At 42.5% G+C, this 23,113-nt stretch overlaps 1 protein-coding gene across 9 annotated transcripts in view; it reads left to right on the top strand.

Annotated features, from left to right (window-relative positions):
* Nucleotides 1-23,113, top strand: part of Wdfy3 (WD repeat and FYVE domain containing 3) — a 258,900-nt gene that overhangs the window by 215,263 nt on the left and 20,524 nt on the right. For all 9 annotated transcript variants that reach the window (XM_010619456.3, XM_010619453.3, XM_010619457.3 and 6 more), the window contains 13 exons: nucleotides 728-876; nucleotides 1,918-2,038; nucleotides 3,192-3,277; nucleotides 5,287-5,367; nucleotides 7,902-7,956; nucleotides 8,196-8,315; nucleotides 11,627-11,744; nucleotides 12,674-12,780; nucleotides 13,714-13,867; nucleotides 18,304-18,395; nucleotides 18,602-18,814; nucleotides 21,387-21,534; nucleotides 22,410-22,564. In XM_010619456.3, coding sequence (XP_010617758.1) covers nucleotides 728-876; nucleotides 1,918-2,038; nucleotides 3,192-3,277; nucleotides 5,287-5,367; nucleotides 7,902-7,956; nucleotides 8,196-8,315; nucleotides 11,627-11,744; nucleotides 12,674-12,780; nucleotides 13,714-13,867; nucleotides 18,304-18,395; nucleotides 18,602-18,814; nucleotides 21,387-21,534; nucleotides 22,410-22,564 — 1,599 coding nt within the window. The remainder of the gene's footprint in view (nucleotides 1-727; nucleotides 877-1,917; nucleotides 2,039-3,191; nucleotides 3,278-5,286; nucleotides 5,368-7,901; nucleotides 7,957-8,195; nucleotides 8,316-11,626; nucleotides 11,745-12,673; nucleotides 12,781-13,713; nucleotides 13,868-18,303; nucleotides 18,396-18,601; nucleotides 18,815-21,386; nucleotides 21,535-22,409; nucleotides 22,565-23,113) is intronic.

Genomic DNA, 23,113 nt, shown 5'->3' with positions numbered 1-23,113 from the left:
ATCCTTCCTCCTGTGAGCAGAGTGGGACTTTACCACTGGCTGTTTACAATGTTCCAACAGTCCCCAGGAAGGCAGGACTCAGGCAGGGGTAAATGAGGACAGTTTCCACAGTTCCTGCTGCAGGGAATGTTCTAGAAAAAGAAGGAGGTAAACGTGTCGAAGGGAGGATAGCCAGCAGTCCTGCAGTGGTTATTCACCTTATCTCACTGCACGTCACAGCAGCCAGTGTAGTACATTAGAAATTTACAGAAGAAGGCACAGAGGCTCAGGGAACCTGGGAAACCTGACCAAATCCACAAGTGTGAGGTGACTGAAGTGAGAGTTTGCTTGCAGACCATCTTTGTCTCTCTGTCCACCTGCTTCACAAGGGCACACCCTGGTCTCACCTCCTCACATGTAGTTCTCAGGCCCCTGTCCTGTCGGGCTTATGGTGCCTGGCCCTTCCAGGTGAGCACAGCCTCACCTGTCTTGCTCTGTTCTTGTGAGGCGGCACATACTTGTTTGGTGTATGACAAGCTCCCCAGGAAAAACCAAAGAGGAGGAGGAGGCGGCGTGGGGTGCATGTGGACATTGTGGACATTGTAGCTGAGACTGACTCTTCACAGGCTCAAACCCAGGTTTCATATGCTTAGCTCAGTGCCTGCTACAACAGAGTAACCAAAACACAGAGATCATCTGAACTTTTTAGAAAAACTACGTTAAAGAGTATTTGTGGCTGTCCTTACAGATCCAGCACATGTACCGCTGTGCTCGTGTCCAGGGCCTGGACACCAGTGAGGGGCTACTGCTTTTCGGTAAAGAGCATTTTTATGTGATTGATGGATTTACCATGACGGCAACCAGGGAAATACGCGATATTGAAACCTTACCTCCAAAGTAAGTAAAGGAATGAAGAGGCACAAAGTACAGCAATCTTTAGAAGACAAAATATGTTTGCATAATTTCTTTTTAATCCAAAACTACGCCTAGGCAACATTATCTCATGCATAGTCCCTATGTGTCTGCAATGACATATTCATAAGGGTGACACTGTTACGTTAATGTAATAAAGAAAAAGCTGACTTGCTTACCAAAGTGAAAGCTAAGTTTTATTTCTATGAATTAACCAAATTATTTATATTAAAGTATGTGTCATAACAGATCAGTAAGTATCACAGTGGTAGAGAAATGTGCAGATTTGCTGCACAACACTCTTAAAAACAGGAGTTCCCATGGACTGTGAATATTGTACAAGCAGTGTGACCACAGCCCAAGTGGGGATCGGCTGAGTTTTATCCGTCTCCCCTTTCTTTTCCCAATTCTAGGATGCAAGCAAAAATATGTAGTGGGAAATTCAAAAGACAGAGCCAGAAGGAAGATAAGCTTTAGCTTTAGAATGTCCAGTGGCCTTTTCTTAACATTTTACCTATCTCACACTGATGAATATAGATGTGGTCTCTGTTTCATTCCTAGGAGACGTTTCCAATAATCACATTCTTCAATAATGAGGGCCATGTTATAACTTCAGTACATAAATACTAAAAATTACATTTCATGACTGTTGAGAGGTATATATTAAACAGTACATTAAAACATTTTCTTCTACCTAAAATCTTGGTCTTTTCCTTCTAACTTTAAAAGAAATTAGAAGTTTGGGGGATCCCGGAAGTATATGGGCTTAGGCACTGTGCCTGTGATGTGTCACAGGAAATTTGGTCCTCACAGCAGTAAGGGAATCTTGTTGATTGTTTTCAACAGAAGGGGCTCCTTGTATGTGGGTAGCTAGCAAATTATTCTCGTGAACATTTTTTTTTCAACTAAAATTCTGGTATCTCATCACTCCTATTGCTGTGTTGAAAATCGCACACCCATTGTTGGGCAGTGAGCTGAACCCTTGCTGTGTTTCGTTTCCTTCCTCTTCCGCTCCGACTCCTGTAGTATGCATGAGCCAATTATCCCTCGAGGAGCCAGACAAGGCCCCAGTCAGCTCAAGAGAACGTGCAGCATTTTTGCATATGAAGATATCAAGGAAGTGCATAAAAGGAGATACCTCCTGCAGGTGAGTGGTTTTGGCGGTGGTAAACAGTCATCATGTTCCCTGTTCAGAAGATGTATTATTTTAGCACACATATGTGGCCCCTCTGTGGAATCTGCATCGTTCTTCACAGCTCACATAGGTGCAGAACTGTGTAATGTGTCTTTTTCAAACTTAGCCTGAAATTTGGTTGATACCTTTGTTATCCATCTTTACCTATACCTGTCCAGATCAATATTTTAATTATCTTTTAATGTGAAATTATATAATTTTATAATTACTATATTTTAATTCTGTTTTTAAATTTTTTCTAAATTAAGCAGAATAGGAAAAATGTTTTATTGTATAGTGTAATCTCCAAAGAATTCATGGCTCTAAAAATATTCTTCTTAACCGGGTGTGGTGGCGCACTCCTCTAATTCCAGCATTCGGGAGGCTGAGACAGGAGGATCGCTGTGAGTTCGAGACCAGCCTGGGCTACATAGTGAGTTCCAGGTCAGTCTGAACTACATAGTGAGACCCTGTCTCAAAAAAAAAAAAAAATCTTAGCTAAAACTTGGAAACAACCCAAGTGCCCATCAACTGGAGACTGGATAAAGAAGATGTGATTTTTCTATAAAATGGAGTACTACTCAGCCATAAAGAATGAGAAACTAGAGACATTTATAGCTAAATATCGATTCATATTGAGACCATATTCATAAGTGAAATAGGACACACATGTAAATACTGAATAGTTTCTCTCGTGTGAAAAACTAAAAGTGTAAATAGTGTTCAAATTGTAAAATTGATAATGGGAAATATGAAGAAAAGGGCTAAAGGAGTAAGGCAAGTGGGAAGGGCAGTGGAAAGGAAGGGAAAAGAAAATATGTGAGAAAAGGAAAAAATACAAACAAAGTCTTTGTACATAGGGAAAGGTGGAGAGGGTGAAGGGAGGGCAGGGGAATTCGGAAAAATAAGAACCAAGATACTTCCTGTAAATGTACAAGATCCCAATGATGAATGTAACTGTACTGTATACCTAAAAAGTACCAATAAACTCAAAGAAAAAAAGTAAATTAAAAAAAATATTCTTCAGTCAATAAATTATTTATAGCTTTGCAGAAATTTATATAGCAGAAAAGTTAATATATAAAATCTTATTTGTGTTCTTCTGTTTTTCTCTCTCTTTCTTAAGCCTATTGCTGTAGAAGTTTTCTCTGGAGATGGACGGAATTACCTCCTCGCTTTTCAGAAAGGAATAAGAAACAAAGTCTATCAAAGGTCTTGTGTAATAGAAATACTTTCTGTGAAATCATGGGAGAAATGGGAGGGGAAGCTGTTACCAACCAGTTCAACTAGTTTTTAAAGCTGCAGAATTTAGAGGAGCGGGTCAACATCTTTGAAGAAAATACTTGTTTCATTTTTATCAGTCTCTTAAAATATGTCTCTTCTAGCTTTTAAAGTGATGCAATTGTATTGTGAAATACCATTTTTCCTTTTGTTACTTAGAGATGATCAAAAGCTTCTTTTATCACTATGTCTTGCTCTCTAAATATAAAAGGGCGATAAAACCCTAGCTTAAAAAACAATAGTTTAGGTTTAGAATAGGCTCCCTTCATCTTTACAATACCATTCCTTGCTACTGAGGTCTGGAGCTGAGTCCCCTTGACAATCGCATTCACCAGAGACTCTTCTCTGCTGGCCTTAGAAGGGATGTGGGATACCTTCACTACTGCAAAAGTAGCATATCAAATAATGTTGTTAATCTAATCTGCGCTTATCTGAAACTTTGGTAAACTATATTTAAAATTTACTTTTTCAAAGAAAAATAGTATACATCCATGGAGCATAGAGATATTTCTTTTGGGTGTGTGAATAAGGCTTGTATGAACTGATCAGAGATGATGGCTTTTCATGGCAATCCTTCATTTCGTGGAATTTTTATATCTAACTACTGAGGATTGACAGATACCATTGTATATTACACATCCTTGTCATACGATGCGGTAGTCACCCCAGTCCATGGGAGATGTGTTCTGCGATGTTGGTCCGACACCAGCAGCTGCACACAGCCTAAACCCTACATTTATCTTACTCACGTGTACATGACTGCTGTAGTAAAGTGCAGTTGATGAATTGGGCACAATAAGCGATTGACACCGATAGCAAACATAAACAAGAACAATTACAACAAGTATTTCTATTTATATAATACGTAATGTTCGTATATATTAAATATAGTTTATATAAATTATATAGTAAAAGTTATTTGAAACATACACGTGGCTTATGGCTAGAATTTTCCCTTTAATATTACTGAATCACAGTAGACTGTGAGCAACAGAAACTGCTGAATGAACCGTGCAGAGAGGGAGCTGCTGTCCAGTCACCTGCGAGCACCTTCCAGGTGGTGTCCAGGCTGTGCATCGGTGACCTGGGACAAGCAAAGTCACAGTGACTGACTGACTGAGACACAGTGTGACTTAACTAATTTTTTTTTTTTTTTTTTGGTACTGGGGATCGAACTCAGGTCCTTGTGCTTGCAAGGCAGGTGGTGGAACCACCAAGCTAAATCCGTAGCCCGTGACTTAACTAATTTAACAGTTCCTAAAGATGGTACTGTTTGCATCACTAGGGTGTTATTTGCTCTTCATAACCAGAAGTTGCTCTCGGGGGATAGTTATCTTTCTTTGGGACATTTCTGTGCACATGCAAATTTTAGTGTCTGCATCTATTCCAGGAATTCTCTGATAATTCTGTTTTGCCTTTTAAAAAATTGATACTGACATCATGAGCAACTCCTGAAAGAAAATTATAGTGGTGTCATATAAAACTCTTTTTGTTTTTTTGTTTTTTTTTTTTAGATAGAGTCTTACTATATAACCCAGGATGACCTGGAGTGTGTGATTCTCCCACCTCAGCCTCCTGAGCGCTGGGATTCCAGGAGTGTCTACCACACCCAGCTAAAAGTTCTCTCTGTGTCTTCACTATTTGTTCAGCCATCATTATCACCTGTAGCTGTCATCAGTCACAGGACTCCATCTAGTTGACTCCTTTCCTATAAACCAGTACTGCAAGGCCTTTCTTTTCCTTCTGGTATTGGGAGAGGAAAGGTCAAAGTCCACCTTGATAGAATCTACCAAGGACCTTCCTATTTGGTGTCCACAACACTGCCTGCCGTTGCTGAGAATGGACAGATCCCTGCAGCAGTGAAGCTCTCAGCCCTTTCATAGGCTTCTCTTAGAACCTTACTGAGATCTGCAAGTTTGTGCTACTCTTGTGTTTTCCAGGTTTTTGGCAGTGGTGCCATCCCTGACGGACAGTTCAGAGTCAGTGTCTGGCCAGCGGCCGAATACCAGCGTGGAGCAGGGGTAGGTGGTTTATTACCTGCACCTTATGGTGGAATGAAGATGTTAGGATGGTTCGTGTCTAGGGAATGTTATGTAGCATTTTTAATCAGTGTTCTCCATGGTGGTTGTTGAAAGAAATACTGGAAATTAGAAGGGAGCAAAGAACAAAGTGTGCAGAATCTCCCACATCAAAGCACTGCTCACTTTTTTTTTTCATTGAGTTATTGGTACATTTTAGGGATACAGTACAGTTACATTCATCATTGGGATCTTGTACCTTTACATGACAGGTCTTGGTTCTCATTTGTTCCCCTTATCCCCGCCCTCCCTTCTCCCCCTCCTCCCTTCCCTATTTGACCTTCTACTTTCAGGTCTTTTGAGACACATGTGTTGCTGTGTACATGGACTTCATACTATGAATACCAGCTTTTATTCTGTTTCTATTTAAATATCTACCAATCTTCAAAAAGTTCTTGAGAAGCATAACTTTATTTGCTACCTGTTGATGTGTAAAGCAGTTTCTTACTTTTTGGTATTTCATTTCAGTCAGGTTTTCCTATCAGAATACTAATACTTTGGGAGCCAAGGATGCAGCTTAGTGGTACCGCATGTGCCTGGCAAGCATATGGTTGAGTTTGTTTCCTGGTACCAAAAAAATTTACTAATTTTTTGTGAGGGTACAGACCCCTTAGTTTAAAATAAAGTATATTTTTAAGGCTTTTGTTGCCCAACAACTTGATATCCATAAAACTATACAGGTTTATATTACATCATTATTAGAACATTCCATTGTTATTTAAAAAGTTCATCACAGTAGATATTTGCCAGCTTTGCATCATTCCCTGATTTGTAAGATACTTTCTCATTTTTAAATGTACATTTCACTAATAATAAACTTGAGCTTCATATACATTTGTTAGTCGCCTTAATGTATGATTTATAAGTTACCTATCTCCTTTGCCCACTTTTCCTTGGAGTTATTTTCAGTTTGTAAATGATTTCTCTATAAAAGATGTTTCTTGCTTCTGGCTTATCCCGTTTGTTACAAACTCTCCCACTTTCCTTTCCCTTTTGTTTTCTAACATTTAATTTTTCTTTTCTTTTTTGGTACCGGGAATCAAACTCAGGGCCTGGTACCTACCAGGAAGGATCTGTGCCACTGAGCTACTACATTCCCAGCCACCTGACATTTAAATTTAAGCTTCTGTTGTTTTTGTGCCTCCTTTGTGCTCCTCTAGAGCCGCTGTCGATCTCAGAAGACCTTTCTGGATGAGGGAGCCCAAAATCCATACAGTTAGCGTCCCTTACAGTTCCCCCATGACTTTTAGCCCTTTGCAGCAATGCTTTCAGCTTCAAGTAAATCACTGCTGTGTGCAAGAAAGTGACAAAATTTACTAGGGATTCTGTAATTTGTGAATGAAATTTCATTCCAGTCTGAGTGCATCGAAATACATTTAAGCTGATGCATTCCTCTTTAAGTTGCTTTTATTTTTCTTTAGCCAAGGGTTGGCAAATACAAATGCTAGATATGCATTTTGTGTTCTACCTGGAAAACATGTTCTGTTGCCAGTCACTTTTGTGGTTAACACAAATACAGGAAGTGAACGGTTTCCATAAAGCATATTGAGCTTTTTTCTACTTGCCTCCTTGGATCACCCTGAACTTGCTGTTCTTCTGTCCTTACTACCTTCTCAGCTGAGATGGCAGATTTTTTAAAACCTTTAAGAGCTCAGAAGCAGAAAGCAGAAATTCATTTCCAACTTTACTCTTTTTAGTTGTCTCCTCTCTGTCAAAGCTGAAGAGTGATCTTAGCTTATTTTCCCAAAGAGAAAATCCTGTTCAGTTAGTTCACACAATTGAAAGTATTTGTCTAGAGGTGGAAATTGGTACCTGTGTTAGTAAGTGGTATGTGTTTATGTTTGAAAATCCATTAATTCCCTTGAAGATAATATAGTTGCTTTAAGTTCCTTGACCAACTATTATCGGTATTTTAAAGCTGATAAACCTTAAACAGAGTCATATAACAGTCTTAGAAAGCCTGCTATCCAGAAAGTAGTGCATGAACTTTAAATGACCTTGAATGGCAGTGGGCTTTTATTGACTTCAATAACTGTTGAATTGTACTAGGAACCTACTATGTATGGAATATTGCACAATATTTCAGTTCTTCCACTACATACCTTGGGATATGTTCACCTACTATTACAGTAAAAATTCTATAGTTAGATTAATGTTTTTTCAACTCTCTTGACCAAGACCTACTACATATATATAGTACGTCCCAGGATGTACAATCTGCATTATAAATACTAAAAACTCACAGAGAGTACTTTCCCTTAGTATGTGATACCTTCTGGTGTTCTCTCTTTTCTTCATATGAATTCTGTATTATTTTGTATGACAAAATGCTGATCACAACCCACCATAATGCTTTCCTAACACAGTAATAAGTCTCCCCTAGTTTAAAAAATTCCTAGACCAGGTGACTTAAAATATCCTTGTTTAGGTGTAAAACTATATTGCCTACTATTTATCTTATTCTGTGTTGTTTTCAGATCTGGGTTACTTAGCACGTTGGTTGGAGAGAAGTCTGTGACTCAGAGGTGGGAGGTAAGCTTAATAAATGTATAAGTTTTATTAATTTGTAGATCAAACATATAAGTTAAAAGCACTTACATAATCCATAAAAATATATACCTTAGAGAAAATGTGGTTTTGTATTTTTAGGAAAAAAGTGATTTGTTCTGAAATCTATTAAAAAGAAGCAGTCCATCTACATATAAAATTTTAAATGAACTTAGTGGAAATAATCAGTTGTTCTAAAATGAATCTTTATTATCTCTCACAAGAGAGGTGAAATCAGCAACTTCCAGTATTTGATGCACTTGAACACTCTGGCCGGCAGATCATACAATGACCTCATGCAGTATCCTGTCTTTCCCTGGATCCTTGCAGATTATGACTCAGAGGTAAATCTCACATTGTTTTCCCTAAGCAGAATGAATTTTCAAAAATAATGAAAAGATACTGCAGTTGCCCATTTTATTTGCTTTGTAAGTAGGGCTCCTCACAGACACTGTATATCAAGAAGATGGGGCTGGGCGTGGTGGCACACACCTTCAATCCCAGCACTTGGGAGGCTGAGGCAGGAGAATCACCTCAAGTTTGAGGCCATCCTGGACTACACAGTGATACCTTGTCCCCAAAAAAAAAAAAAAACTGGGGCAACAACCCCATTGCAGTCCCCCTTCTGTCTCTTTTAGACAGAAGCTTTCTTAAAATAAATTTTTCCTACTTTTAACCTCTGTTGTTCCTAGAATTCATTCTTTGATGTTATTATTTACTTACTTATTTATTTATTTATTTATTTATTTTTGGTACCGGGGATTGAACTCAGTCCTTGCGCTTGCAAGGCAGGCCACCGAACCACTGAGCTAAATCCCCGGCCCCTATTCTTTGATTTTAGGGAATATGAACTCACATTTCAGGTATCTAGCAGGTTTCTTTGATGTTATAAAAGTTTAGAGGAAGAAATGATCGTACAGCTATGAAATACCACATTTGCTCTGTCTTCTGAGTCTTAATAAAACTAAATTTGTCAAGAAAAAATATTTTAAAGGAAATGGGAAGCATTTTTGCTCATACATAGAAAAGATAATGGACCCAATTAGTGGGTACTGGGCATTAATTCATGGTGTCTGTTCACTTTCCTAAAGTGCTTATTCATTAAAATCCTTTGTTTAGTACCAGAACCCATCCATCTAAGTAGTTTGAATTTTTGCTAGAAAAATGTAAAGTGACTTTTCTGCAAAATATCCCTTCCGCATAAGTGGAATGTTTTGTACTTTTCCAAAGCTTGGGAGATGATTTCTAACCGGCTTGCAGGTGACTTAGGGATCAAAATCAGCAGTAAGTGGATAACCGGCTTAGGTGACTTAGGGATCAAAATCAGCAGTAAGTGGACACCTATAAACATCATGCTTCCTCTCTTCCCTTGCCTCCTCTTGACCAGGGTCTGACTAATTCTGATGAGTCAGTAACTAGGCAAAACGAAGCTTGGCTCATGATGAGCAAGCAAACAAAAAGGGAAAAAACATAAAATTTATCAAACCTTCTTATTCACTGGAATCTGGGCTGCCTATTTTATCAGAAATTGTAAAACTGAATAAAAAATACAGTCTAAAAAAAAAAGTTGTACACCTCCCATTAGAGAAAAAGATAAGGCTTCTGTTTTCAGAAAACATTAGTGTAATGAAGGAAATCTTCCCTAACCACATGAGCATAATCAAGTATGTTCAGTGTCCAAAGTCATAGATTGCTTGTGCAATTAATAGGTCTGGTGCACATTTAGGTGAGACATGAATGTCATAGAAGGAAAGGAAGAAATCAGGAGTAAAAGCTGATAAAATGAAAATATGCTTCCTTTAAATTAACCAAGGAAGTAAAGAAGAAAATACAGATATTTAAAGAGGCAAGAAGTCCAAAGAAAATGCATTTCTGTAGGAGGGAACTGTACGATGTATACCTTAATACCTGTCTCGCAGGAGCTTGCTAGTCCGTGACAAGGCCTCTTATTCTCTACTCCTTTTCCAGTTGCAGTCCTGGCCTCACTCTGTGTGACCCCATCCCTGGAGGTAGCGCCTCTCCCTTCTGTCACACTCACTGGCTGAGGTGTGGCTGCCTTTGTGATGCTTTCCTAGCATCTTCCTTCATCATCCCTCCGCCATTTTCCCTGGGCCATCACAGTAGTCTTCTGCCTATCCTGTGCCTTTCTCTGTCCTCTGCACTGCAGCAAGTTTATACCCCTGTTTAAATTTGCTCATCAATTTCGCTGTAATCTGGGGGAAAGTTTTCAAACCTCAGTTCAGGGCTGAGGCTGTAGCTTAGTGATAGAGAATTTGCCTACCATGTGCCGGGTCCTCAGTTCATTCCCAGCGTTGCAAAAATAAAAATAAAAACAAACCTCGGTAGTCCCTACCTGTGTATCCTTTGTGAACTCCAGAACTGCTCTCCTGCGACACCCCAGTTCCCTCTCTTGTACCCCGTTTCTTTTTTGTGCGTTCCAGCCTACCCACTAGCTCTGGCGCATCAAATCGACCTCTGCGATGGGAGCCTTCTGTTCTTTCTCTTCTGTCTACTTCTGCTCCAGGGCTGCCTTCTAGTTGTGTGTCACAGTGCATTTTCCCCCCTTCTCAGTCACAGTGCTTTCTCTTACAACATGTTGTAGAAATACTCACTGTGTGATGCTACTTGATTGCAAGGTCCTGAGCACATAGACTCCTTAGTATCTCCCAACTCTCAACCCCCAGAACGTGCATGGTACTTACTATGCACTTTAATGTTTGTTGACTTCGGTATAAATAAGGTACTTTGCATGAGGTAGGTTTTTTGGGGATAAATGTAGTTATTTATATTCACAACTGTAGATTAGTTTCTCTGCTCCAAATTGGTTGGTCATTTTTGCCCTGTAATAAAATGCACATTAAAAATCCCACAGGCACCTATTTTAAATTTCTATTTTTAAAACCTCTAGGGAGTAAATTTTATTTTGGTTTCCTTTTAAATGTGTGCATTATGTGGGCTAGACATGAACTTTTGAAATAATCTCTTATTAGGAGATCCATCTCATTTGCAAGTCACTTGATCTGGCGTTTTTTTGTTTTGTTTTGTTTTGTTTTTTGCTGAGCGTGGTGGCACACACCTGCAATCTCAGCACTCTGAGGCTGAGGCAGGAGGATCACTGAATTAGAGGCCAGTCTGGGCTATGTATCAAAACCTTGTCTCAAAAAAAAGGTGGTGTGTTGTTTTTTTAGGATGGAAATGTTACTGAGCGCTTCGCTCCCAGAGACCCCCTAAGGAGATACTCAGGAGTGAAGTTGGATAGGTCCCAGGACGGGAGGCATGGGAAGGAGATTCTGTCCCTGGTTATGTGGGTGATGGGGATAACGAGGAGTTAGAGCCCTGTATTCTCAGGCTGCTCCTATGTTCTGGGCAAGAACTGGAAGCGTTTTCCCTCTTACTCCTCTCCTAAAGCCTGGGTCCTGAGTGCTTTCCTGTGAAACAAATACATTTCAAAGCAGCTGTCTTCCAGCAGCATCAGTTAACAAACCACCACGTGCAGTGTGTCTCTTCAAGTGTGAGTGGGCCGTGTGTGCACGGACTGTTACGGAGTCCAGCTCTGCCTGCTTCCATCGTGACCGCCCAGTGCAGCCTCTGTGTCTCCATCGGTCCGCGCACAGGATGTCTGGTAACCTGGCCTGGGCTTTGTTCTGTGTTTCAGGAGGTAGATCTTACTAACCCCAAGACCTTTAGAAACCTGGCTAAGCCGATGGGGGCACAGACAGATGAGCGGTTAGCGCAGTATAAGAAGCGGTACAAAGATTGGGAGGATCCTAATGGTGAGTAACTCATTCTGTCATTGAGCTCTGTAACCAAGTTCAAAGCTAAGCCGTTATTTAGTGGTTCGACACCCTTACATACTTGTTCAGGTTGCTTACATCATTGTGTCTGCGTATGTCATATATGTTGTTCATCTACAGGTTGTTAGAGAAAAAATCTTATTTTGCATGCCATTTGATGGCCATGCTTAGAAAGCATTCATAGCTTTCTCCGTAGAGTTCTGGCTGCTTTGCCTTTGGTAGAAATTTCCCATCATTATCTGCTTTTCTCACTCATTATATTTTGCCAAAGAATGATATTTTCATTTTTATTTATTGGCTCTCTTTTAATTTTATTAGGGCACTCTTTTGGACCCTTTTGCATTTTAAAAAATGAATTATCTTCTTAAACCATAGAGTTAACTTGTCATGTATAATGTTTAATGTTATTTATGTTTAATGTTGATCATGTTTCACCTCCAAACAAGCAAAAGAAAGGGGAGAAGAAGCTTTAAAAAGAGCTATTTCTGTGTGTGTGTCTCTTTTTCCCTTCCCTTCCTCAAGGAGGATGTGTTAAATATATATTATAAGCAACAATGTAGAGGAATATATAACTGGAAAGCCAGAGCCTAGGAAAAAGGAGCTATCAGTCAGTATTCTGCTTCATGGAACAAGATTGCAGCTCAGGGCTAGGTGTTGAACAACCTCCAACACAGTTCCAGTAGATGTGCTGGGCTTTGGGCGCAAGTCCTCTGAATCCTCCTCCTGTGGAGCACAGCCAACTGCGTAAAGCAAAGGGTAGCGCTGTCTCACTGAGGTTTTCTGCTGCAGATGCCAGTGTGTCACAGATTTCACATCCCAGCATTTCCTAGCCTTTCCGTCCTAATCACACCCATTGTATGTTTCGTGTCTCCTCTCCTGTTCTCCATGGTGCTTCGACTGTGGCTCAGGCGAAACCCCAGCCTACCACTACGGGACCCACTATTCATCTGCGATGATCGTGGCCTCCTACCTTGTGCGGATGGAGCCTTTCACACAGATATTCTTAAGGCTACAGGTAAAACTGCACTTGGAATCCAGCCATGCTGTCCCAGCTTCCTTTACGTCCAAGATTATCACTGCTTCAAAATGCTGTTGTCTTGCCTTGGAAGAAGCCCGGTGAGGTGGTAGTGACAACGTGGTAGAAAGTTGTTTGACCAAATTTGATGTATAATGTATTCATATAGAATGAACAGGGTCCTTAGTTAAATAAGTAATGGTATATACTTTTTAGCCAGGTGTAGGAAATTTAGCCCTAGTCCGTTGTTGAATTCAACAAATATTTAAAGAAAAAAAAAGGGATCATTCTAGCTCACCACCTGTTCTCCCACATCCTCTTTCATCTACTCCACAAATAAGCGTTGAACACCTACTGTGCGCTAGGCACTGTTCTAGATGCTTGCAGGCCATCGGTGCAGAAAGATAAAAGCCCTATCCTGCAGAGTTTATAGATTTAGTTGAGAGAGATGCTCAAGTTGTAAGTTCTAAAGTTTAAAAAAAAATGTAATCAAAGGTATCAGAGAAATACTGTTCAGGAAAAGCGGGTAGAAAGCTGTGATGGTGTGTATGGGGAGACAGTTTAGAATAGAGGTGAGGTAAGAAAGGAAGTGGGCCAGGTAGGCGTGGGCCATTAGCCATACTATTTCCTTTCAGTCTTATCCTGTCTTCAGAAATTAATGTTTTTAAATAACTTGTTAAAATCTTTATTGTTGTAGTCTTTTTAAATTTTGATTATAAAACAAATACACTGAGCATCTTCCATAAAGTATACTGGAAAAAGAATTAGATTTTCTTTCTGTGGTTATTTAAAATGGTGTGTATTTGATACAGGATCATGAGAAAGTGAAATGTCCCCAAACATATCTTAGGTGTTCAAGCTCTTGGGCATAGCAGGAGCTGCGCTGTGGGAATGGGCCTCTGACGATAAGTTACCTTCTCCTTCTGCCCACAGGGCGGTCACTTTGACCTGGCGGACCGGATGTTCCACAGCGTGCGTGAGGCCTGGTACTCGGCCTCCAAGCACAACATGGCAGATGTCAAGGAGCTCATCCCAGAATTCTTCTACCTACCAGAATTCCTGTTCAACTCCAACAACTTTGATCTGGGTACGTAGAGCTCGGGCACTGGCTGGAAGTGTTGGCCGGGAAAGGGCCCCAGGAAGCGAGTCCCTTTTCTGAAGACTGTCCACAATGTGATGTTACTAGAAATGAGTTCCTGTAGTCCCTGTTGCTCTTACTAAAATTGAGCATGTGCAATTAAATAAAAAAGAAAAGCTCTGAATGGGTATTTCAAACCTGGAATCTAGGAGACATTTAAAAATGATAGAGATTACATCTAGTGTTCAGGATTTTGTTGTTTTGGTGAAAACAAAGGTGAAGTGACTTTTATTTGGAAAGCATTACCATTGAAAATAATTAGTAGCCTAGAGAGTTATACCCACTTTTTTTCATGTCTTGTTTTAACCTTGTGTGGTATTGCCTAAGACATTCTGGTTTATATGCTAATGTGTTTTAAAATTAGATTTTCAAAATAACTTTTCTTTATCCTGTTAGGGCCTCGTTTTCTAGAAAAGCACCTAAATCAGCGTTTATAAAAAAGAAGGAAATTTTATCAGTACTATTTTTATATTATCTGGCAGTTAGAAAGAGTAGGTTTGACTTTATTTAGTTTCTTGGAACACAATTTGCTGATCTGTACTTCCTGGTATTTCTTTGAAAACACATCAGAATTCCATTGCTTCATGTTAGAGCATTCCTGCTGAAAAACGGTCAACGAACCTACAACAGCATTTCTCCAAAGAAGTCATGCACATAGCTAGCGAGCATCATCATCGGTCCTTAGGGGACTGCAGGACGGAGCCAGAGTGAGGCTCCATTTCACATCCACCAGGACAGATAGTGTGGAGGAGGGCACCACAAAGCAAGAGTTGGCATGGCTGTGGACGACAGAACACTCTCACAGTGCTGGAGAGAACATAAAGTGGTTCCACCGTCATGGAAAGCACGTTTTTGACAGTTCCTCATAAAGTCATCATGTGACCCTGCGGCCCTCCTAGGAATACAGATTGGCAACGAGTGCAGTAGTACACGTGCAGTAATGTGTTTTTTGATTTCGGGGAAGATGGCTGTGGTTGTGTTTGTCACCCAATGTGGAGTTTGCAAAATTATCCCAGATGCATTTTTTTGGGGGGGTGGGGGGGCAAACTGGTTTGCAAACAGAAGTGTCCGTGAACCAAAGTACTGCTATACATATGCAAACTTGTTCATAGCAGCATTATTCATAATAGCTGAATAGTGAGGCCAGCTCACATGTCTGTTAGGGTTGGAATAGATAAGTGAATGGTGCTATATCCCTAATAGGAACAAAGTTCTTAAATGCTGCTATGTGGATGTGTCAGCTTTCTGTTACTGTAACAAATTCTTGAAATAATCAGCCAGTGAAGAGAAAAGGTTTGTCTTTGTTGTGTAGGTTTCAGTCCTTGACTGGTGCTGTAGTGTTGGCAGCACAGCACTGGGAAACATGTTGTAGAGCAGAGCTGCTCACCTCCTGGTTAGAAGTGAGAAGAGAACCAATAAACTTAATGGAAGAAAGAAACTAAATAAAAAATTGAAAAGTTAAAAAAGTGAGAAGAAAAGAAGAGGTCTTACTGTTCCCTTCAAGAGCATACCGCAGTGACCTGAAGACTCCCCACTAGGCCCCCTGAAGAACACCAAGCCAGGGGCCAAGCCGTTGACATGCAGGCCTTTGGGGGCCGCACCAGATCTGTCTCAGTCACTGAGGCACAGTAGTCAACACCCAGGACTTGAAGGAAGAGAGGTTTGTTTTGGCCCATGGTTTCAGTAGTCTCCACCCAGATCCATCAGGCTGAAACACAGAAACGCGTGGTGGAAGGGCCTGGGGAGAGGAAAGCTCACATGGTGGGAGGCAGGAAGTAGAGAGAGAAGGGAGGAAAAGCAGATCTTTCTAGCTCTGTCTAGTGAGCTGCATCTAACTGGGCCCCACCAGCTCACAGCAAGGCAGCTGTAGAGCCGCAAGGATCCAGTCACCTTCTACAAGTCCTAACTAGAGCACTGAAAGAACGTGTAAACCATCGTGCTGCATGGATGAAGCCAGACACCGAAGGTCACATGGCATGTGGTTGCACTCACAGGAAGTCCCCAGGACGGGTACATCAGAGACAGAACACGGATGGGTAGTTACCACAGCCTAGGAGCAGCTGCTTAGGGGGTATGAGCTTCCTTTGGGGTGAGAAAAATGCTCTAATTGCTGTGAATTTCACCTCGATCAAAGAAAACAAAATCCAGTGTTTGCCTCTCCACCAAGAAAAGATGGTAAATGAGAGCCTGGGATGTAGCTCCATGGCACTGTGCCTGCCTGGCAAATGCCTAGTCCTGAGTTCAATCCCCAGTACCAGGGGGGAAACACAAGGTAAATGACATAAAAGAAAGAGCACCTGGAATCTCCAACTCTGCAGCCTCATGTCCTGATGTCCTTGGATAGCACGGAGGGAGCAGCAAAGGGCTGTGTTAGATCCAGCTTTTTCCAAAGACCCTGTGCTTTTTGTGTGTCATTTTAAAGCTCCAGATAGTACTGATGAAGTTATGTCATGTAGATATTCAGGGATTGAAGCAAAATCTTTTACAGTGGCTATTGTGGTTACTTTTCTCCTTACTGAGACAAAATACCGAGCACCCAAAGTTAAAGGAGGAAAGGTTTATTTGGCCCACAGTTTGGAGAGGTTTCAGTCTGTAGTCAGCTGGTTCCAAGAAAGGGTGGCCTGGCAAAGGGGCGTCACAGAGGAGGAACAGTCCATGGCAGGCAGAAGAGACAAGGGACAAGAGACCAGCAACAAGCTTCCTCCTGTCCCATATATCTTATCCATACCCTGAGTCCTAGTACTCTTAATTTACCTAGCACTGTACCATAAATCAGTCACACACTCTAGATCCAATCATCTCTGAAAAAGCACACATAAGACCACATGAAGCTTTGGGGGCACATCTAGACACAGGCCTTAGCAGTGCCTTATATCTCACAAAACCTTAGGATTACTACCTAGAAAGTCAGACCTAGAGAGCTTTTCAGGGGGACGGGAGGGAAGGTATAAAGTGAATGTGGTTGCAGAGAGCCCTGTGGAGCTTGTAGTAACTTGATTTATTTTTGTTTTAAATTATATGGTTATTGAAAAATAACTGGGGGTGGTTGTACACACCAGTAATCCCAGCACTTGGGAGGCTGAGACAGGAGGATCACTGAGCATTCAAGGCCATCCTGGACTGGATGCCAAGACCCTCTCAAAAACAAAACAAAAACAAATTTTGATAATTTTTCTAACCAAGTCAAGATGTCCCTCTAGTCAGTAAACTGATCCTTCTGTCTCTGACTTAGTATTATATTTTAAGTAATCAAGTAACAATGAGGAAGAAATGATTTCTAAAGGAAATATTTTTATTTCCTTTCACTTAGAATTGGCTCTGTGCCCTAAGAGTTTGGAGGACTGCCCTTCTCTATGAAATTCCTAATATTACTGTTTATCAAACCAACTGCAGTGAGGCTAGTGAGTCAGCACTGTTGTTTATAATCATTTTTACAATGGGAGTCTGATTTGTACCTAGGAGAACTCAGTAACCTTGGTGTTACTTCTCAAAAAGAGGGGAGAAGAACTTGTTTCCTTAGATGCCCATCCAACTTCGCGCATTTTATGTTTAGGTTTTATAGCAAGTGATTCCTCTGATACTTTAGAGGTACAGTACTAGGCCTTAAATTAAGAGCTTACATGGAATAAGTATTTGTCTCTTCTAAACACATCATGTTTTCTTTTCTGCCAGGTCATGCCATAGTCTTTTCCAGATTTTTTTTTTCTGTTAAATGATGCAAAAACAGCAAAAAATTATATTACACTTGATTTCATCTTTTTTAAAATGAGAATCATCACTATAGAATGTAGCTCAGTTTCATGGTGCTTTCGCATGAATTTGTGTCAGAAATGAGAAACTCCACGTAGGGCAGGAGACTCCTTAACGATGTCCTGTGAACGAACGGCTCCTGAGGAGTCCTACGGGCCGGCAGATGGCAGTGGTGGAGAACCCACGGCACTCGTGTTACTGTTTTTCTTTCAAGACAAAAGATGTTAATGGTTGAGTTGTTTTTTCTAAACGGAAACCTCAGTGATGGGGTTGAATTGCAGTGTTGGCACTTTGTGGTAAAAATAGTAGGTTTGGGGTTGTACTCTGGGTACTCGGCTCTAAAAGGTTCACCATCCCTGGCCTGTGAGAACCTCAGAGGAATCCGCAGGGAGGTGACACATATCACGCTGGGCCCTGGGTGCTCCCTGAAGACATTTGAGAGCAGCCCCCTCATGGTTGCCCACACTCAGCGGATCTGTCCACGGAGAGGCACTGAGGGAGCTGTCAGATGACTCGGGGGGGCTTTTCTGTGGTGAAATGTTACAGATCAGGTGATGAATCTGACACTGTCTCTCACTCCGACCTAAGTCACATTTATCCCACTCTTCTGCTTTCTTTTTAATCCAATCGCACAGGCTGCAAACAGAATGGCACCAAGCTGGGAGACGTCATTCTTCCTCCCTGGGCCAAAGGAGACCCTCGAGAATTCATCCGCGTCCACCGCGAGGTAACAGGAGTTCTCTGCCCCGAGGTGGGGTTTCACCTGGTCATCGACCGTGGTACTGAGGACAGAAGCGGTGTGTCACCCGTTCCTCTAGGTTGCTAATGCTCCCTGTGATTTTTAGTTGATTTAGTTCCTGTTGATGGCTAGCCCAGTTTTCGACTGTGTGAGCAGGTAAACCAGCCTGTGACTGCCCTGTTTTGGAACCGCAGGCTCTGGAGTGTGACTACGTGAGCGCCCATCTACACGAGTGGATCGACTTGATCTTCGGCTACAAGCAGCAGGGCCCCGCGGCAGTAGATGCCGTCAACGTCTTCCACCACCTTTTCTATGAGGGCCAAGTGGACATCTACAACATCAACGACCCTCTGAAGGAGACAGCCACCATCGGGTTCATCAACAACTTCGGCCAGATTCCTAAGCAGGTGTGGAGCTGTTGCTACCGTCAGCGCCCTCTGCTTCGTTTCTTAGGTTCTGTGGTGTTTCTCCTGAGGGTAGATGTCCGGGCAGTATTAAGTGCAGAGTAAGGTCATAAAGAATCTTAAATCCTGCCCACCACATTAGTAGGTTCCTGGAGTATGGCTTTCTCCTCTCTTTCACATGAGATGACCCGAATTTTTGTTTCGGTCACAGGCAGACTCAGGCATGTTCTCCTGTATGTGCTGCTGCCCTGATGGGGATCTTGCTGACCACCGTGCACACAGAAATGAGTTTTGTCCATGCCAGGGGAGCCGGTGCGGAGTTCAGGCAGGGAAAGACATGGTCAGAGTGGCCAGTTCATGCTGGCTTCTGTTCCTTTTCTGTCTGACACACTCTGTGCAGGGAGCTTGAGGGCAGAGGAGCTCAAAACTGTTGTGAGTCTTGGAAACCAGCTGCTGTGGTTCGGCTGAGTGGCCGGTGCAGGTGGGGAGGGCGCCATCCACAGCAGTGCCCTGGACAGGAGCAGTGCTTCACCATGGCTACAGTCCAGGGCCAAGAGCCACCCCCGTGCGCACTGGATGAGGGCTGGAGCACAGGAGGAGCCACCGTGTGAGGGGCTCCAGCCACCCACCTGTGCCAAATGCTGCTGGCTCTCTACTTGGGCCCTGGGCCATCTTCTCTGCTTCTGCTTCAGTCTCTCCTGGAGTTCCTTTCTGTAGTTGGCCAACTTTGAGTTTTTCAGGTGTCTTACTTACTTTTGTTGTGCTGAGACAAAATACCTGACACCCAAAGTTAAAGGGGGAAAGGTTTATATAGCAGTTTGTAGAGGTTTCAGTCCATACTCAGCTGGCTCAGAGGCAGGGTAACGTCACAGAGGAGAAATAGTTCGTGGCAGGCAGAAGGTAGCAAAGCAACAAGGGGCACCCACAGCTTTTTCTGTCCCTTATTCTTATCCAGGGCAGGGAGCCCTCACACCCTTGATCCTAGTGCCCTTGATCCCAGCAGTGCACCAGGAATCAATGCCAGTGTGGCACAGTCCAGATCCAGCCCCCTCTGAGAAAGCCCCACCTGTGATCTCATGAGTCTTTGGGGAACATCCAGACACAAGTTATAACACCAAGGTTGGTGCTTGGAACACACAGGACAATGGCATGTCTGTGTCGGTGGAAAAGCCAGGACAGCCAGTGTCACACCAGGCACAGCGATCTAATCCCACAGCAAAGGGGACAGGCTCACTCCTAAAACAAAGGCCTTATCTGTGAACACTTCTTACAGTCAGAAATCTCACCTGAACCTTTAGCTAAACCTTTCCTTTTTCCTGCATGCTTCAAGGGCAAGAGTGTGGGAAACACACGTTCTGAACAAGCGAATCCAAACACACATCCAAGGCACTGCAGAGGTTCACACCACACTGGAGTGGAAGAGGGAGGCAGACTGGGAGGAGGTGTGGACTGCTTGTATGTTCTTAAGACCAGCCACTGAGCAAGAACGCGGAAGACCATCGTAGAAAACCTGGGCTTATGTCCGTGTATCTTTATACGGCCCTGTGGCTCAGTGCTGTCCCTGTGTCCTCATAGAGAAGTTCTTTAGTTAATGTTTATTCATGAGAATGTTTACAATATGCGTCTCCTTTTACAACTTCAGGATCCGCAGACAGTAACAGAACCCTGGCCCCACGCCTCTGCACAGAATTAAAATAGGAAGAAAACGTTTAAAGGTCTGGGAGCCCAAGTTGTCTGTTTTCTCTGTAGAATGGGCACCTGATTCACAAAGTATGATGGTGATGTTTCCATCCTAAATCTCATTTCGTCTGAGTTTTTTCACGTATTTTCCTCTTTGTTAGTTTTCTAACAGTACACGAACGCCTATTTCAAAAATCCATAATATTTGGAAAAAATATCTTAATGTACATTAATATTTTTAATCCTATAAAAAAACAAAAATGCCAAATAATTTTTCTTGTCTTATTTTCCTCTGTATCATTGCATTAAAAAGTTGAAAATGTTCACTGTTTCAGCAAATTAATAGCACCAAAAAAGACACCAAAATGATGTTGCTACATCACATTAAGAAAGGCCAGGGCATCCTGGGCTTTAGCTCAGTGCTGCTGCCTGCCTCGCAAGCACAAGGTCCTGAGTTCGATCCCTGGTACCAAAAAAAAAAAAAATTTTTTTTTTAAAGGCCAGGGGAAGCCAGTCATTAGCCTTGTAGAGTACATGAAAATATCACAGGGCAGCATTGGGCTAGAGAGAGTTGGTTAACTTCTGAGCATCACTGGAAAACACTTGTCAATCAAATGGAGTTTGAATGGGTTGGTTTCCTTTCAGAAAGCTAATTTAGCTTAGCACAGAACGTGGTGACAACCCAAGCTTTAGTATCACAGTCCTATCCCTGCTCAGTAAGGTCTGAGTTCGCTAGCAATCTTAGCTCTGAATTTCTGTCTGCAGAATGGGGTATCTCATGTTTGTTGTGACGCTTAAGTGAAACAGTGCACACAGTGCCTGTCATACGCGACATTTGCCGTGCCTAGCAAGCGTTGTCTTTTGTTACAAACTGTGTCATCTTTGTCCCTCCCAGTTATTTAAGAAACCTCACCCACCAAAACGGGTGAGAAGTCGACTCAATGGAGACAATTCGGGCATCTCTGTCCCACTGGGATCCACGAGCGACAAGATCTTCTTCCATCACCTGGACAACTTGCGGCCTTCTCTCACTCCTGTGAAAGGTGAGACGATGGGGTGCGCATTTGACTCATGGTTTGAAGGGATTGATTAGTGACCCTGCTTCGCAGTGACAAATTTGCTTCTTGCAGTGGTACAGTTGGTAAGTGCTACACATTTGTGTTTTTACTCAGCGCTTGTTGATGTTTATTTTTTTCCCCTATTTTTTGCAATGTCAACTTTACCTGTAGACAAAAAAAATCTGATTTTTAAATGTTTATTTATATAAATTCTGCCTCTCAGAAATAGCATAAGGGAACTATATTTTAGTGTGCCAACCAAAAGCATTGATCTTTTGTCTAATGGTACAGTGAGTTATATCTAAAAGCATTTTTATCAAATAGAAGTTTTGCCATTAGAATGAAAAAGCATTTTGTAAAGTCTTAAAATTGTCACTTCACAAAATTCAAGAAGAGAAGCACAAAAATCTGGTTACCTTGATGGGCGATGCTGGGCCATCCCACCTCCTTGCACAAACTTCTGCACTGGCCCTGGGTAGCGCCATTGACTGTCCTGGTGCTGTCCTTGTCGAGGGTGTCTCTGCCTTCCCCAGGAAGTCCAGGGTTGGCTCCATCGTGGGAAGCTGGAGACGCACGCTGCCTGTGGGTCTGTGTCCCCGTGCCTTTAGTGTGTGGCCCTCGGAGTGTTCCAAAGCAGTGAGGCCAGGAGAGTCCCACAGAACATCTCTCTGCTGCAGGCCCATCCAGCAGGTCTCGCGGGAGTCAAAAGCCAAGCTCTGCTTCTGAGGCTGTGTGGTCTCAGTAGAGTATCAAGATGCTTAATTTGTGTGAATATTTGAGATCACCTTCCCATCCCCTGTGAAATGATGAAGATAGTTTCTCTGTCCCTGCTCTAGTGTAATGATTTGTTTGTTTTGTAGAACTCAAAGAGCCAGTGGGACAGATTGTCTGTACAGACAAAGGCATCCTTGCAGTGGAGCAGAACAAGGTTCTCATCCCACCTACCTGGAACAAGACCTTCGCTTGGGGCTACGCAGACCTCAGCTGCAGGCTGGGGACCTATGAGTCTGACAAGGTTCGCATTGCTCCTTGGTCCCTCGGTTCACCGTGTCCTTCTGTGGTCTGGGTGTCCTGGGGTTGCGGGTCCCATGCCAGGCTCCATCAGCTCTTTTCCCAAGGCCGGGAGACAGCACAGCATGCTTCAGGTCACGGTCAGGGAGCTAGTGGGGAAGTCCTGTTCTCTGCATAGCAGGCACCTTTTGGAAATGGTGAACACTTAGGTTGATTGCAGCCCGCAAGGGACTGGCCATTTCTGCCTGCCGGTCCTGCCTGCTCACTGCATGGTGCTTTCGGGTGCACTTAACATTGTAGTTCTCTAAAATCGATTACAGAAAGCGTGTTAGCCCACCCCGTGACTATCTCTGGGAGGCATGCTGCCTAAGTGTCCCTCAGACAGTCCCCTCTCCCCAGTGGACGATGGAGGGACAGCACACAGCGTGCTTTCTTCTCACCTTCCCTCCAGCCACAGCTGACCAGCCCCAGAGGAATTGAAGCTCATTTTCCCCACCAGAAAAACCAGACTCGCCCCACCCCAGTCATGGGCAGAGTCCTTCGTAATGGTGGC

This window comes from Fukomys damarensis, unplaced genomic scaffold (genome assembly GCF_012274545.1).
Source record: "Fukomys damarensis isolate Sample0158 unplaced genomic scaffold, DMR_v1.0_HiC HiC_scaffold_37, whole genome shotgun sequence".
Taxonomy (NCBI): domain Eukaryota; kingdom Metazoa; phylum Chordata; class Mammalia; order Rodentia; family Bathyergidae; genus Fukomys; species Fukomys damarensis.
Note: the sequence above shows the minus strand (reverse complement) of the source record. Positions and strands in the feature narration are given on the sequence as shown.